The sequence below is a fragment of the Nicotiana tomentosiformis genome, chromosome 10 (assembly GCF_000390325.3).
Source record: "Nicotiana tomentosiformis chromosome 10, ASM39032v3, whole genome shotgun sequence".
NCBI classification, from domain to species: Eukaryota; Viridiplantae; Streptophyta; class Magnoliopsida; order Solanales; family Solanaceae; genus Nicotiana; species Nicotiana tomentosiformis.
In genome coordinates, this window is record NC_090821.1 from 48,532,630 (window position 1) to 48,548,817 (window position 16,188).

Here is a 16,188-nt window from a genome sequence, read left to right on the forward strand (position 1 = left end):
CCCCAAGAGCCTCAACTACCTTTTTTGGTTCGAATTGAGATATGATGGGCAATATTTGACGTCGGCTTTAGCGATCTTCTTGTTTTCATCCCTTCCTGAGGATTTTCAATGATGTACTTATGTTGGTATTTAGGCTCACTTTTCCACTCATTTGGAACAACTCATACTGGCTCCTTTTCAATAGGACTTGATTGTTCAACTGTAGGAAGATCCTAGTTATCTACACGACTGTTAGTCGACTGATCTTGCTGATCAGTCACTTCATCATGAGTGTTTTCACTTGTATTGGCAATTTTTAGCACCATGGAAATTTCCTCATCTTCGGGAAGTTTTTCATTCCTTGAGCGAGGGTTAGTATCCACATATACAACATGTATAGATTCTTCAATAGATAGAGTATGTTTATTAAAAACTCTATATGCTCTACTAGATGGAGAGTATTCAAAAAAAATACCTTCATCGCTTTTTGGATCAAACTTACCAAGATTATCTTTTTCACTATTGTGGATGAAACATTTGCAACCAAAAGGATGGAAATAGCTGATGTTGGATCTTTTACCTTTTCATAGTTCATATGGAGTCTTTTTGAGAATATATCGAGTTAAACATCTGTTGATGATGTGATATGTTGTGCTTACAGCTTCTGCCCAGAAGTGGTATGAAAGGTTGCAAGGTTCTATTTTTGCGTTCTACCACTCCATTTTGTTAAGGTGATCTGGGAGATGAAAAATTGTGGGAGATCCCTTGATCATTGCAAAAGTTTTCAACTGCTTTGCTTTCAAATTCTCCTCTATGGTCACTTCTTATGGCAGATATGTAGTAACCTTTTTCCTGTTGTACCTTCTTACAGAAGACTTCAAAATTCCTTAATGTCTCATATTTATGACTCAGAACAATAACCAGGTAAATCGAGAAAAATCATCTACTATAACAAAAGCATATTTTCTACCACTTATACTAACAGTTCTAGTTGGACAAAAAAGGTCCATATGCAAAAGTTGAAGAGGTTTTGTAGTAGAAACTATATTTTTAACCTTAAAAGAGGACCTGGTTTGTTTTCCTAACTGACATGCATCACATATTTGATCTTTTTGAAAATATAATTTTGTAAGACCAATGACAAGATCATGTTTGAAAAGTTTATGAATACGATGCATGCTAGCATGACCAAGTTTTCTGTGCCAAACCCAAGGATCATCAATCATAGAATCTAGACAAATCTTATTTTCAAGACTATTTATATTACTAAGAGTGTAGACATTCCTATCTCTATTTTCAAAAAGAATAACTTTACCTGATTCTTCTTCAATAAACCAACCATGCTTTTTAAAACGAACCTCATAGTCATTGTCACATAGTTGACTAATGCTGAGTAGGTTGTATCCAAGTTCATCTACCAGGTATACTTCGTCCACATCACACGATAAGTTAAGAGGGACTTTCCCAACTCCAATTACATTTCCTTTTGATTTGTCTTCGAAAGTGACTGATCCACCATCTAGTTTGGTGGAAGTTTTAAACAGTTGTTTGTTACCTGTCATATGTCTAGAACATGCGCTATCAAGATACCATTTCCCTTTTCGATTTTTCTTGCGGTGTTCCTTACTCGTTCCTTCATCTGTCATGAGACCAAGCTCACCTGAGTCTTCATCACTATCTTATTTGATAGACATGAAACACATGTTGGAAATTTCCTTATGATCAGATTCTTCTTCATCACTCTAGGATCCAAAGGATTTCTTCTTCTGGAAATTTATGCTCAATTGCTTATTCAACTCAAGGCATTCAGCTTGAATGTGTCCATGTTTTCCATACACGTAGCATCTTCCATTATTTTTGTCATTCTCATTGTTCATCTTCCCTTTTCTGAAATTTGATTTACCTCTTTTGTTATTTCTATTTTTCATTATCATGCTTGTTACAACTTTAGAGAGCATAGCTATATTCTCATATAACTACTAAAAAGCAAAATCGCAACCATGCAATTTGCAAGAACTGCGGAACAGAGTCATAAGCACTATAGAATAACTAAAACATATTATACAGCATTGATTGCGAGAAAACACAATAGTAATTGAGAACAAGGGAACGAGACTCTGAGGCATGCGGACGCCGAGCAGGCATACCTTAAAGTCTCTGGTAAATGTAGCTAATAGGAAATCTCTATCGACGCATGAGCGGACGTACCTGGATGTGCACAAAAGATGTGCAGAAGCATAGTATGAGTACACCACAATGGTACCCAGTAAGTATCAAGCCTAACCTCAGTAGAGTAGTGACGAGGCCAGATCAAGACACCTCCTAGGATATGAAATAGACATTATGAAATGAAATACATATATAAAATGAAAAGTAAGAAAGCAACTAATACGGAACAAGACGATAACATGATCTAATACCGGAAAATCAACAATAGAAATAGCATAAAAGAAGCAACTAAAGGACTACAATGATCATGTACGGACAACAACTAATAGAACACTAAGGAATGAAACAACAAATATATTTTCCACCAAAACACTTTGCAACGTGAAATAACAGCAAGAATCACATCGAGGTACCGCCTCGTGTATAGTGAAATCAAAACAAAGACACCGCCTCGTATTCACTTTCCTCAAACTTCAATCAAAATCTTTCCTTACACCGTCGCGTGAGCCTTACATTTGAAAATAGGTTTTGAGAATGGTTTTCTAGAAATAGCTACACGCACTTTAGCACACCTTATGACGCCGCGTGGCTTCACATAGTTCCTCTACAAGCAACATACACATAAGTCCCACTTTATACCGCCGCATGCACATCAACCCAAACCTTATACCGCCACATGTGCATCAATATCATATCACAATAACAACTCACACTACAAGTGCCCACATATCACAACTTACCAACAACAACAATATCAATATTTTCACAGCAACAACCCATGGCTCCACCACAACGTATACAAGAATACCAACAACAATAAGGGATGAAAAATGCTCAATAAGATAGATGTTTCAACAATAACCAATATCGCCTCAACGTATTAACGACTTTAAAAAATTCAACACCAAATAACTCAACAATGAGAAAATAATGTATAACCACGATATTAGATAAGACTAGCTTACAATAAAGGAAATAATCTTAAACAATAAATCTCAAAAAATAGGAGTCAACAAGTAAAGGGGGAAACATGAAAAATTAATTCAAACAATGATAATTAACAAAGAAAAGACAATATGTAACAATAAGGGGCAACACGTTCAACTAAAGCATGTGAACAATTTAGCAAGTAGGATGTAGGACAAATACCAAACAAGTCAACTAAGTCATTTAAGGCTAATCTAATACAATTAAGAATGATTTGACTATGAAAATTTAGAATATAATATGTCATTTCAATTAAAGCATGGAAATAGTCTAAGTAGCCTAAACTGATCAAATACTACGTACAACCAGTGTACCCATTCGTCGCCTTGCATACACAGATTTCACTTAGCACAATTGAATCATACAATATCAATCCTAAGGGGTAACGCCCCCACACGAAGTTAGGCAAGACACTTACCTCAACTAGGCTAATTCAATACTCGAAAATAGTTTTTCTGCCTCCACGCAGCTCAAATCTAACCCAAACCGACTCACTATCATCAAACAATGCTAGGGAATTCAGTTGCAATAGATAAAGTTAAGATTTTTACACTTTTTTCAAAAGCCAGCAAAAGTATTCCCGAGGCCCGCACGGTCAAAATCTAGGTCCAATGATAGATTTCGTCTACCCATGACCCCACGAGTATATATTTGATTAGTTCCAAAATCCGAGTCCAAATCGAATCTCAAAACTCAATTTCTTATTTTTCAAAAATTTGACAAAGTTTCATAAATTTCTACTTTGATTCACATGATTTTTATGTTAAACTCTAAGATATGTTGATGAAATATGATTAGAAATAGATTAGGATCACTTACTCAAGGTTTGTTAATGAAAACCCCGTTTCCAAATCGCCTCCTACCGAGTCTAGGGTTCAAAATGAGAGAATGAACTCAAAAATCCCATCCCTTAGCTATTTATCCAATCGCATATGCGACCTGGGATTCGCCACTGTGAAACCGCAAATGCGAAGAACCACTCACAAATGCGAAGTCCTTCCATCTCTACTTTCGTTGCAATTGCTATGAATAGTTCGCAATTGCGAAAAATGGACACTCCGCAAATGCGACCATGTTGATTGCAAATGCGAAGAAGCTCTCCCTAGGTGCACTTCACAAATAAATGCGAACACTGGGTTCGGAAATGCGAACCTAGCAGACTTGGACAACCTTCGCAAATGTGAACTCAGACCTCTCAAATGCGAGACCAGAGGCCTGTGCAGAAAGCCAACAACCTTAAGTTCTAACAACTCTCCCCTTAGCGACGAAACTTACTCGAGCCCTCGGTGCTCCAAAGCAAACATCCACACAAGTCTAAAAATATCATACAAACTCGCTCGCATGATCAAAACACAAAAATATCTGAAAGGAGCACCCTTCTGGGTCAATCTGGTCATAGGTGTAACAATAGACGAGAAGCCCTCCACGAAACGACGATAATACCCGGCCAAACAAAGGAAACTCCGGATCTCAATAGCTGAAGACGGTCTGGGCCAACTCTGAACCGCCTCAATCTTCTTCGGATCTACCTTGATCTCGGCACTCGACACCATATGACCCAAAAACGCTAGCAAATCGAGCCAGAATTAACACTTTAAATACTTTGCATATAATTTCTTCTCCCTCAAGGTCTAGAGCATGATCCTTAAATACTGCTCATGATCTTCCTGACTGCGGGAGTATACCAAGATGTCATCAATAAACATAATGACGAATGAATCAAGATAAGGCTAGAATATATTATTCATCATGTGCATAAATGTTGCTGGGGTGTTGGTCAGCCCAAATGAAATCACGAGAAACTCATAGTGACCATACCGAATCCTAAAGGCAGTCTTCAGAATATCCGGATCCCGAGTCTTCAGCTGATGATAACCTGACCGCAAATCAATCTCGGAGAACACTCTGACACCCTGTAGCTGATTAAATAGGTCATCAATGCGTGGTAATGGATACATGTTTTTCACTTTAACCTTGTTCTACCGAAAATAATCAATACACATGTGCATAGATCCATCCTTCTTCTTCAAGAACAAGACCAGAGCACCCCACGGTGACACACTAGGCCGAATGAATCCCTTATTAAGCAACTCTTGTAACTGCTCCTTTAATTCTTTCAGCTCAGCTAGGCTATACAATATGGTGGAATAGAAATAGGTTGAGTGCCTGACAATAAGTCAATATCAAAATCGATATCCTTGTCAGGCGGCATGCACGGAAGATCTGCTGGAAATACATCTGGAAAGTCTCTCACTACCAGAACTGACTTAACGGTAGGAGTGTCAGCACTGACATCCCGCACAAAGGCTAGATAAGAATTACACCCCTTCTCAACCATCTGTTGAGCCTTTAGAAATGATATAACCCTGCTAGGAACATAATCTAATGCACCCCTCCACTTTAATCGTGGTAAGCCTGGTATAGCCAGCATCACAGTCTTGGCATGACAATCAAGAATAGCATGATAGGGCAACAACCAGTTCATGCCCAAGATAACATCAAAGTCTACCATACTAAGTAACAACAGATCAACTCTAGTCTTAAAATCGCCAATAACAACTAGACACGACCGATACACACGGTCCACAATAATAGAATCTCCCACAGGTGTAGACACATAAATAGGAGAACTCAAGGAATCACGTGATATATCCAAATATGGAGCAAAGTAAGATGACATATATGAATAAGTGGATCCCGGATCAAATAAGACTGATGTATCTCTATGGTAAACCGGAACCATACTTGTAATGACTGAGTCTAAAGCAACTGCCTCTGTCCTACTTGGAAGAGTATAGAATCTGGCCTGGCCTCTACCTCTAGGGCGACCTCTACCCGCCCGTCCCCCACCCCTACCTGGCTGAGCGGGTAGAGCGGCAACTGGGGCAGCAATCATGGCCTGAGAAGTCTGTGGACCTGACTGAATTCGTGGAGCCTGAGTAGTCTAGGAAGGTTTACCCCTACTGAGTCTGGGGCAGTCTCTGACCATGTGGCGGGTATCACCATACTCAAAACAAGCTCTTAGTGGGTGTGGCGGCTAGGATTGGCTCGGGCCTAGTCGGCTAGACTAACCACTGAAGGCACCCCGTGCATGAGGTGCACTAAAAAGTGGCTAAGCAAAGTGTGCAACCTGGAACCTCGATACAACCGGAGCACCACTAGAAGCTGGAAGTGCTGAGTGAACTAGACGGCTCACACAGCCCATACCATGACGGGCTGAAGCTGCTGTGTGACCATCACTAAATCCCCCTGTACCACGAGGCATCTTGGCATCCCTATCCTCTTTATCACGATCTCGCATAGTGTAACACCCCAAAATTGTTTGAAGTACTTAAGTGTAAAGCCCCGTAAAATTTTGCAAAAGAAAATAATGTTTCGTGGCGCCGAATTGGTTTTACGTGTTGAGTGCGGTTCGGACTTTTTGGGTTGAATAATGCACCGGAAAGTAAAGGAAACTTTTTGGCGAAAAAGTGCATTTCTGCGGTCCATTATGTGACCGCAGAATCACTCTGCGGACCGCATAATGGCCACAGAGTGAGGCAGTTATGGGGTCAGTTGGAAGCAATTATGCGGTCGACTATGCGATCGCATAACTGTTATGCGGTGCACTATACGACCGCAGAACAGTTATGCGGACCACATATTGACTGCAGACTCAGGCGGAGTTTTGGTCATTTTGGACACCAATTATGCGACCGATATGCAGTCCGCATAACCATTATGCGGTCGCATATGCGACCGCAGAACCTGTTCCGGAGCTTCATTTTTTGGGTTTTTAAAACCCGACCCTACTTCGTTAAATACATGTTTTGGGCCATTTTTGAGATATAATCTGACATTTTAGAGTGAGAAAGAGTGCCCTAGAGTGAGAAGGTGTTCTTCAATACTTGTTCTTCAATTTTTGCTCAAGTTTTGGAAGATTAAGAAGGCAAGCTGACTAGGTCTTCATCCTAGAGATTGAAGTTGCTAAGAATTCCGGAATGTTTTAGAGTTTAAGAAAGCTCAATTGAGGTATGTTGGCTAAACTCTTCTCTTAGAATTGACTCTCACGATATTCATGTAAATTATGTAAGTCCCGAGTGATTCATTATGAAATTGGCTATTACGAGTAAGATTGGGTTGAAAGATATATGTTCAACAAGCATCCCAAATGCTCTATTCATGTTATGTTACCAATTGAGGATGTGTTAAAATATGAGTTGTGCATTAATAATGTTTCAACTTTAAGTCAAGTTCAAATGAAGGCTATTATGCCAAATTTTGTGAAATATCTCTATGTGCATTAGACTCTAAATTGCTCACATGTGTACTACACACTTTGATTTGAATTGTGTTTATTGTTGATGATGAGGATGATATTTAAAATTGATAATGTGAGCATGAAATACTGAATATGGCCAACGTGCTAAGGATGATCTTATGATTATGGCCACTAGTGTCAATAAAATGAAAAGATGTAAAAGAAGTATGAAATGTGATGATTGATATAAAAAGGTTGATGTCTCGAATAAGACAGACTAGTCGATCGGGTCGTGATCGGACTCCATGCTAAACTTACGGTGGTATTGGTAATGATAGTAATTATGGTTGATGTCTCTAATGAGATGGCCTAGCCGGTCGGGTCGTGATCGGAATCCGTACTAAATTTACGGTGGTATTGATATTGACAGTAATTGTGGTTGATTCTCTAATGAGATAGCCTAGCCGATCGGGTCGTGATCGGACTCCGTACTAAATTTATGGTGGCATTGGTATTGATGGTAATTGTGGTTGATTCTCTAATGAGATAGCCTAGCCGATCGTGTCATGATCGGACTCCGTGCTAAAAGTACGGTGGCATTGGTATTGTTAACACTGGTATTGCTGACAATGGTATATCGATACTAAAAATCTCCCAATGTGAGATATGAAAATTAATTTGAACACTATCTTGATCCTAAATTGAGGTTTGATATTGATTAAGGCTTTCATTGATATTATGATAATCTTGTTTGTATTAATTGTCATTCTATTGAGAGGGTGTTTAGTTATACATACTAGTACTATTCGACGGTACTAACGTCCCTTTTGTTGGGGGCGCTACATCTTTCAATGGATGCAGGTGGTCCTACGACAAGAGATATTGATCAGTGATAGCAGTGCACCTTCTTCCCAACTGACTTGGTGAGCCCCACTTCTTTTCGGGGTCATGAATCTTTTGTACTTGTGTATTCTGTTTGAGGTATAGCCGGGGCCTTGTTGCCGGCATTATCATTGTACTCTTCTTTATCTATAGAGGCTCCGTAGATATAGTGTGGGTTGTGTATTGGTGCTGGGGAAAGACAAACTATGCTATGTTGTGGTTGTATTACTTGTCCATTTGAGACTTTAAAAATGATGAAACTATTGGAAATGAATTGGTATTGTAGACGTGAACACCTTTTGTTTAATTAAAGAAAATATGCATTATCTCCATTCGTGGATAAGTTTGGGTAGAATGAAATCTAACAGGCTTGCTCGGTCGGGTTCACTCGGTTGAGCACCGGTCGCGCTCCTCGGTTTTGGGGCGTGACACATAGCCTCTAGCCTCCGTGCAATCTCAACCACTTGTTGATACGGAGTGTCTGACTCCAACTCCCTAGCCACGTTGAACCTAATGCTCTCGTTGAACCCCTCGATAAATCGACGGACTCGCTCTCTAACCGAATCAACCAAGACTGGTGCATGCCTAGACAAATCACTGAATCAGACAGCATACTCCGACACTAAAATAGTACCCTGGCACAGCCTCTAAAACTGCATGCGCGAAGCATCCAGAAGGGTTTGAGGGACAAACCCTCTCAAGAAAAACTCTAAAAATTGATCCCATATAAGTGAAGATGCCTCGGCTGGGCTACCCACCTCGTACGCCCGCCACCACTGATATGCCCCTCCCTTCAGCTGGAACGTATTAAAAGCAACCACACTCATCTCCACAATGCGCATAGGGTAGATAATATGATGACACTCCTCAAGAAAACTATGTGCCTCATCTGAAGCCAAACCACTGAAAGTAGGGGGTGGTACTTCTTGAACCTCTCGAGCGTGAGCTGCTCCTCCTCAAATGTTGCTGCCCTAACCACAGGTTAAACTGGAGCAACAGGTTATACCGGTATAACCTCTTGGACCTGATCAACCTGGTATGGGCTGCGAGAATCTGTGCTCCTCCCCCAGCCTCAGATGTGGCTGGTGCAAGTGGGATTAACCCCGCCTGAGCTAAGGTACTAAACATGCTCAAGAATTGTGCAAGGGCTACTGGTGGCTCCTTTGTCGCAACTCAGATAGGTGCTTTGGCTGCACCACGTGCCCGTCCTCGGCTTCTGCCCTAGCCCCGGCCTCTCGCAGCTCTAGCAAGAGGCGCAAGTGTCTGATCGTTGGATCCTGTGGTGTGTGTCTTCACCATCTGTGAGAGAATAGAAAGTCAAAGATTTAGTTTTCGAAATCAACCAATTCTCATGATAAAGAATCAAAGAAGTAAATTTTCCTAATAGTTCTAAAGCCTCTCGAAGATAAGTACAGACATTTCCATATCAATCCGCAAGACTCTACTAAACCTGCTTATGACTCGTAACACCTATGAACCTAGAGCTCTGATACCAACTTGTCACGACCCCATTTTTTCCTCCGTAGGAAGTCGCGATGGAATTTAGTCTCTACGACTAGGTAAGCCTAATATTTGACAACAATTAAACAAATATGAATAACAAAATAATCAACCCAGTTTTATAAACTCATATAACTACTAAAAGCAAAATCTCAACCATACAATTCCCAAGAACTGTGGAATAGTGTCATAAGCAATATAGAATAACTAAAACATCTGATACATCACTGTTTGCAAGAAAATACAACAGTAACTAAGAATAAGGGAAGGGAACGCCGAGCAGGCATACCTTGAAGTCTCCAGTAAATGCAGCTAATAGGAAATCTCTATCGACCGACACGAGCGGACGTACCTGGATTTGCAAAAAATATGTGTTGAAGCATAGTATGAGTACACCACAATGATACCTAGTAAATCAAGCCTAACCTCAGTAGAGTAGTGATGAGGCCAGGTTAAGACACCTCCTAGGATATGAAATAGACAGTATGAAATGAAATACAGATATAAATAGGAAAGTAAGAAAGCAACTAATAAGGAACAAGACGATAGCATGATATAATATCGGAAAATTAATAGTAGAAATATCATAAAATAAGCAACTAAAGGACTACAATGATCATGTATGGACAACAACTGATAGAACACTAAGAAATGAAACAACATCTATATTTTTCACCAAAATACTTTGCAACGTGAAATAACAGTAAGAATCACATTAAGGTACCACCTCGTGTATAGTGAAATCAAAGCCAAGGTACTGCCTCGTATTCACTTTCCTCAAAATTAAATCAAAATCTTTCCTTATACCTCCGTGTGAGCCTTACATTTGAAAATGGTTTTCCAGAAATAACTACACGCATTTTAGCCCACCTTTTGACGTTGTGTTGCTTCACGTAGTTCCCCTACAAGCAGCACAAACATAAGTCTTACCTTATACCCCCCGCATGTACATCAACCCAAGCCTTATAACATTGTATGCGCATCAACATCGTATCACAATAGCAACTCACACCACAAGTGCTCCCATATCACAACTTGTCAACAACAACAATATCATTATTTCAACAACAATAGCCCATGGATCCACCACAACGTATACAATAATACCAACAATAATAATGGATGGAAAATACTCAACATCGCCTCAACGTATTAACGACTTTCACAAATTCAACACCAAATAACTCAACAATGAGAAAATAATGTATAACCACGATATTAGATAAGACTAGCTCATAATAGAGGAAATAATCTTCAACAATGAATCTCAAATAATGGGAGTCAACAAGTAAAGGGGGCAACACGAACAATTAATTCAAACAATGATAATTAACAATGAAGGGATAACATGTAACAATAAGGGGCAACAAGTTCGACTAAAGTATGGAAACAATTTAGCAAGTAGGATGTAGGACAAATACCAAACAAGTCAACTAAGGTATTTAAGGATAATCTAGCACAATTAAGAATGATTTGACTATGAGAATTTAGAATATAATATGGCATTTCAATTAAAGCATGGAAATAGTCTAAGTAGCGTAAACCGGTCAAATACTACGTATAACCCGTGTACCCACTCGTCACCTTGCATACACGGATTTCACTTAGCACAATTGAATCATACAATACCAATCCTAAGGGATAACTCCTCCACACGAAGTTAGATAAGACACTTACCTCAACAAGGCTAATTCAACACTCGAAAATAGATTTTCCTTTAAAATCTGCCTCCACACGGCTCATATCTAACCAAAATCGACTCAATGTCATCAAACAATGCTAGGGAATTCAATTGCAATAGATAAAGTTAAGATTTTTATACTTTTCCCAAAAAGTCAACCCGAGGCCCGCCCAGTCAAAGCTCGGGTCCAATGGTAGATTCCATCTACCCACGACCCCACGAGTTCATATATGTAATTAGTTCTAAAATTCGAGTCCAAATCGACTTTCAAAACTCTATTTCTTATTTTTCAAGAACTTGACAAAGTTTCATAAATTTCTACTTTGATTCACATGATTTTGATGTTAAAATCTAAGATATGTTGATGAAATATGATTACAAATAGATTACGATCACTTACCCAAGGTTTGTTGATGAAAAACCCCTCTCCAAATCGCCTCCTACTGAGTCTAGGGTTCAAAAATGAGAGAATGAACTCAAAAATCTCGTCCCTCAGCTATTTGTCCAGTAGCAGATGTCGCATTTGCGACCTGGGGTTCGCAAATGCGAAGAACCACTCGCAAATGCGAAGTCCTTCCATCTCTTCTTTCATTGCAATTGCAATGAATAGTTCGCAATTGCGAATAATGTACACTCCGCAAATGTGACCATGTTGATTGCAAATGCGAAGAAGCTCTCCCCAGGTGCACTTCACAAATGCGAACACTGGGTTCGCAAATGCGAACCCAACAGACTTGGTCAACCTTCAAAAATGCGAACTCAGACCTTGCAAATGCGAGACATGAGGCCTGTGCAGAAAACCAGCAATTCTAACAATATTCTGCAAAGTGTCCGAAACTCACCCGAGCCCACGTGGATCCAAACTAAACATCCACACAAGTCTAAAAATATCATACATACTCGATCGCGTGATCAAAATACTAAAATAACATCTAAAACTACGTATTGAACTCAAAACGCATGATTTTCAAAGAGATTTTCAAGAACTTCTAAAATTTCAACTAAGCATTCGAATCCTATCAAATCAACTCCGAACGACGCTAAATTTTGCAAATAAGTTCTAAATGACATAAAAAACTTATTCCAAGTCCCAAAATCAAATTCCGAGCTCAATAGCTAAAAGTCAACCTACGGTCAAAAGTTTCAACTTAAAATTCCCAAATTTTGGCAAATCAACACAAATCAACCTACAGACTTCCAAAATCAATTCTGGGCATACGCCCAAGTCCAAAATGTTGATTCGAAGCTATCAGAGTCATAAAAATATAGTTTCAGAGTCGTTTTCACAAAAGTCAAAGTTTGATCAATATTTTTAAATTAAAACTTCTAGAATCAAGGGTCCAATCAACTGGAAAGCTTCCCGGAACGAAACTAATCAACCCCGCAAGTCATAGAGACATAAAGACACAAGTGTAAAGCAATAAAAAGGGTAACAAAGCACAATTACATAAAATGACTGCTCGGGTCGTTACATCAGCTACGATTGCTTTGAATGCAACTGTTTTTTTTTTCTTACTGGACTTGCCTGTCCAGATGTGTTTTCTAAAACGCAATTAGATCACCTATGAGTTTATTATAGGATATTTTGTCAAGATCCTGACATTCCAAAGCAATAACTTTGGGTTGCCAGATTGTAGGGAGGCTTCTCAGAATTTTTCTATCTTTTTCTCCACTTCTGATTGGTCTATCAAAGTATTTTAAGTCTCCAAGGATTTTGTTGAACCTAGAGAACATTTCTTCCATTGATTCTCCATGATTCTTTTGAAACAATTCATAATCTCGAACTAGGAGATTAATCTTTGTCTCTTTCACTTTGTTAATTCGTTCATATGTGACTTCTTACTTATCCCACACTTCCTTTACGGTTTCACAGCTAGATATCTTTTCTTATTTTTCTCCGCTTATAGCATTGTACAATAGGTGTTCACTTGGATAACATCTACTTATTCTTTAGAGTTTTTATCTAAATCAAGAGGATCAGATGATACTATGATTTCATCGTCTTTATCATTCTTTGGCGAAAATGGAAGATTTTCCTTTTTGATCACACGACACACTTTAATGTTATATGACATAGTGTAGGTCTCCATACGTACTTTCCAGTATGAGAAGTGCCGGCCATTAAAGTAATGAGGTCGTACCTGAGAAGTTCCTTCTTGAAACAATGTTCCAACGACTGTGTTTGATGCCATGATCTTTTCCTCACTTGCTATTAAGCAATATTCGTGAGTCCTTTCTGGGGGGGGGGGGGGAAGAGTGAATTGTAGCCGATTTTAAAACTTAGTTGACTAAGAGAGGAATTAGCCGACTAAACATTACAGAGGAATCAATAGCAACAAAATTAAATTGCGCAAACAGAAAAGTAAAAGAGGTACAACAGTTTTTATATTGGTTCAGTACCGGTGTGGTACCTACGTTCAGTTCCTTTGGGTCACAAAGGTTCTCTTAAGTCTTCAGTAAACTTTTATAATTCTGATGATTTTATTATGTTCACCACCAACGATATACAACAATAATATTTCTTTCTAGTGTTGACACAACTCTTATTTTGTTTTCTAGCTCTTCCTATCTTTTGCGACACTTCTAGACTCAAGAATACAGTGTTTGTACTAAGAACTAAAAAGGTGTAGAAACAGATGTGAAGTTGCGTAATCTTCTTTGCCCTTCTACTTCTTCTTTTATATTGCTCGATGAGTCTTCTGAATTTTTTTTTCTAGGATCACACATCAACAATGATTGGAGGTCTTTCCTTGTGAGGCATAGATTTTTAAGAGTGATACCCAAGGGTAGCCTCGTGAATCTAGCTTGAGAAGTGTGGCTAGATTCATTCTTAGTTTGAAGATTTGATTCCTCCAATTATCCTTGATTAGAGCTTCCGCAGATTGCCCTTTGATTTGCTCTCTATCCTTGATTGGCTCTCTTTCCTTTCTTGCACGCTTGAGAATCTTTAGCAAGTCTAATTGATTGACTTTCCTTCCTTGTTCTTTGATTGATTGATTCTCTTTCCGTTTGATGCAGAGTTCGAAGTATATAGCCGTTGGCTTCCTCTGATTTCCTCAGAGTATTTTCTTTCCTTTCATTCATCAACGACGTTGCGAATCTGCACAAAGTGAGATGTCATTAGTCAAGGCTCTTTTGATTATTATTAAAATTCTGAACCTAACAATTTTGAGCTGCGGTAACTTGGATCGGGTCCAGTTTCATAACAAAATTCTCAAATTTAATTACTCCCTCCGGTCCATTTTAGAGGTTTGGTCAAGCTTTTGGGAGGTTAAAAGTATTTTTTTTTTACTAAAAGAGTACTTATTCAGAAATATGAAGTGTTTGGCCAAAATAAAAAAGTATTTTTGAACAGCAGCGGAAACAATTTTTCTACTTCGGGAAGAAGCTACAAATTCTATTTCTTCCAAGAAACAGAAGAAGAAAATTAATTTTTTCAATACAAAAATATCCTTACCATAAATTTATTTTTTCTAATTTATCTCTCATTAATTTAACCTTTACTTTTTTTTCCCTCTACTATCCCTTCCTTCTCTTTTTTATTTACGTATTTTTATTCTTTTTCTCTTATTCCTCTAAATTATCCTCTAAAGATATACTCTTTTAATTCTATTTTACTTGTCTAATACTAAAAAAAATATCTTTTTCTTTTTTATTTTTAAAAAATCAATAGAGAAATAATTATTTCTCCAATTACCACTAATAAGGATAACTTAATTATTACTTTCTTGCGCAAAATAAAAATTGGATTAAGTAAAGAGCAATGCAGACAGGGACAGTGGGTCTACCTTGTATGGTAGGGGTGCCGCTCGCTTCGGCTAAAATTCTTAGTATGTATATTTATATATGTGATAAGCACCCGAAAGACGTTCACCCGATACGTCTTTCGGGTGCCATGTTCACCGTGTCATGTGAAATCTTGCATTGGCTTTGCATATTCGAGTTCGAATCAGCGCGAGAGTAAGGCTTCTTACCTCAGCGTTGCCTCTTCTTCCTTTTTTACCTCCTATTACCCAGGGCCAGGCCATCACCTCTTCCAGTTCCTTTTATTTGTTAAATCTCTTTTTTTTAATATATATTTTTTAATTTCTTTGCACTAGTTTCTTTGTATTAGTCATTATTTTGCTCCTACTACCTTATTTCATATTTCTTTCCTCCTTTCTCTTCCTTTTATTTGTTAAATATCTCTCGTTTTCTTTTTCTTAAAATTTCTTTACATTAGTCCTCATTTTGCTTTTGCAAATATACCTTATTTCATGAGCAAGTTCTATTGATGAGTAATTTGAATTGATTTAGTTAACCTATAGTTTTTCTCCTTTTAATGACACAATATTAATTTATATATTGGAGTATAATTTAAGTTGTATCTTGTACTAAATTTGAAAAAATAATTAAATGACTTGATTAATAGACACTTTGAGTTGATTGTCATAGCTTGATTGCTTTGGAAATAATTATCATATAATTTGACAATTAAGATGAAAAAATTAAGCTAAGAACAATAAAGGTAAATTAATCTAGTCAAACAAAGAATATGTAGAAATTAAGCTACACTCTAAGCAAAGTTTCTACTTTGAAGTGCTCTTTCATAAAATGCTTTTTTTTTTTAACAAAAAATTGTTTTAGAATATAATTAAATCTAGCATAAAAAATTGGAAAAAAAACAAACTTATTTGCCTATTTGTGAATAAAAGACCTAATTGAATTACTCAAAAACTAATTGAACCAACTCATTCTTACTATTCGGTCT

At 38.1% G+C, this 16,188-nt stretch overlaps 1 protein-coding gene across 1 annotated transcript; it reads right to left on the reverse strand.

Annotated features, from left to right (window-relative positions):
- Positions 1-5,260: 5,260 nt before the first annotated feature.
- On the reverse strand, positions 5,261-5,647 carry LOC138900134 (uncharacterized). The gene has a single exon (XM_070186842.1). It carries the CDS (start codon positions 5,645-5,647, stop codon positions 5,261-5,263), a length of 387 nt encoding a protein of 128 aa, XP_070042943.1.
- Positions 5,648-16,188: the final 10,541 nt, after the last annotated feature.

Coding starts and splice junctions, on each gene's coding strand:
- LOC138900134 (XM_070186842.1), bottom strand. CDS start 5,647: ATGGTAGACTTTGATGTTATCTTGGGCATGAACTGGTTGTTGCCCTAT.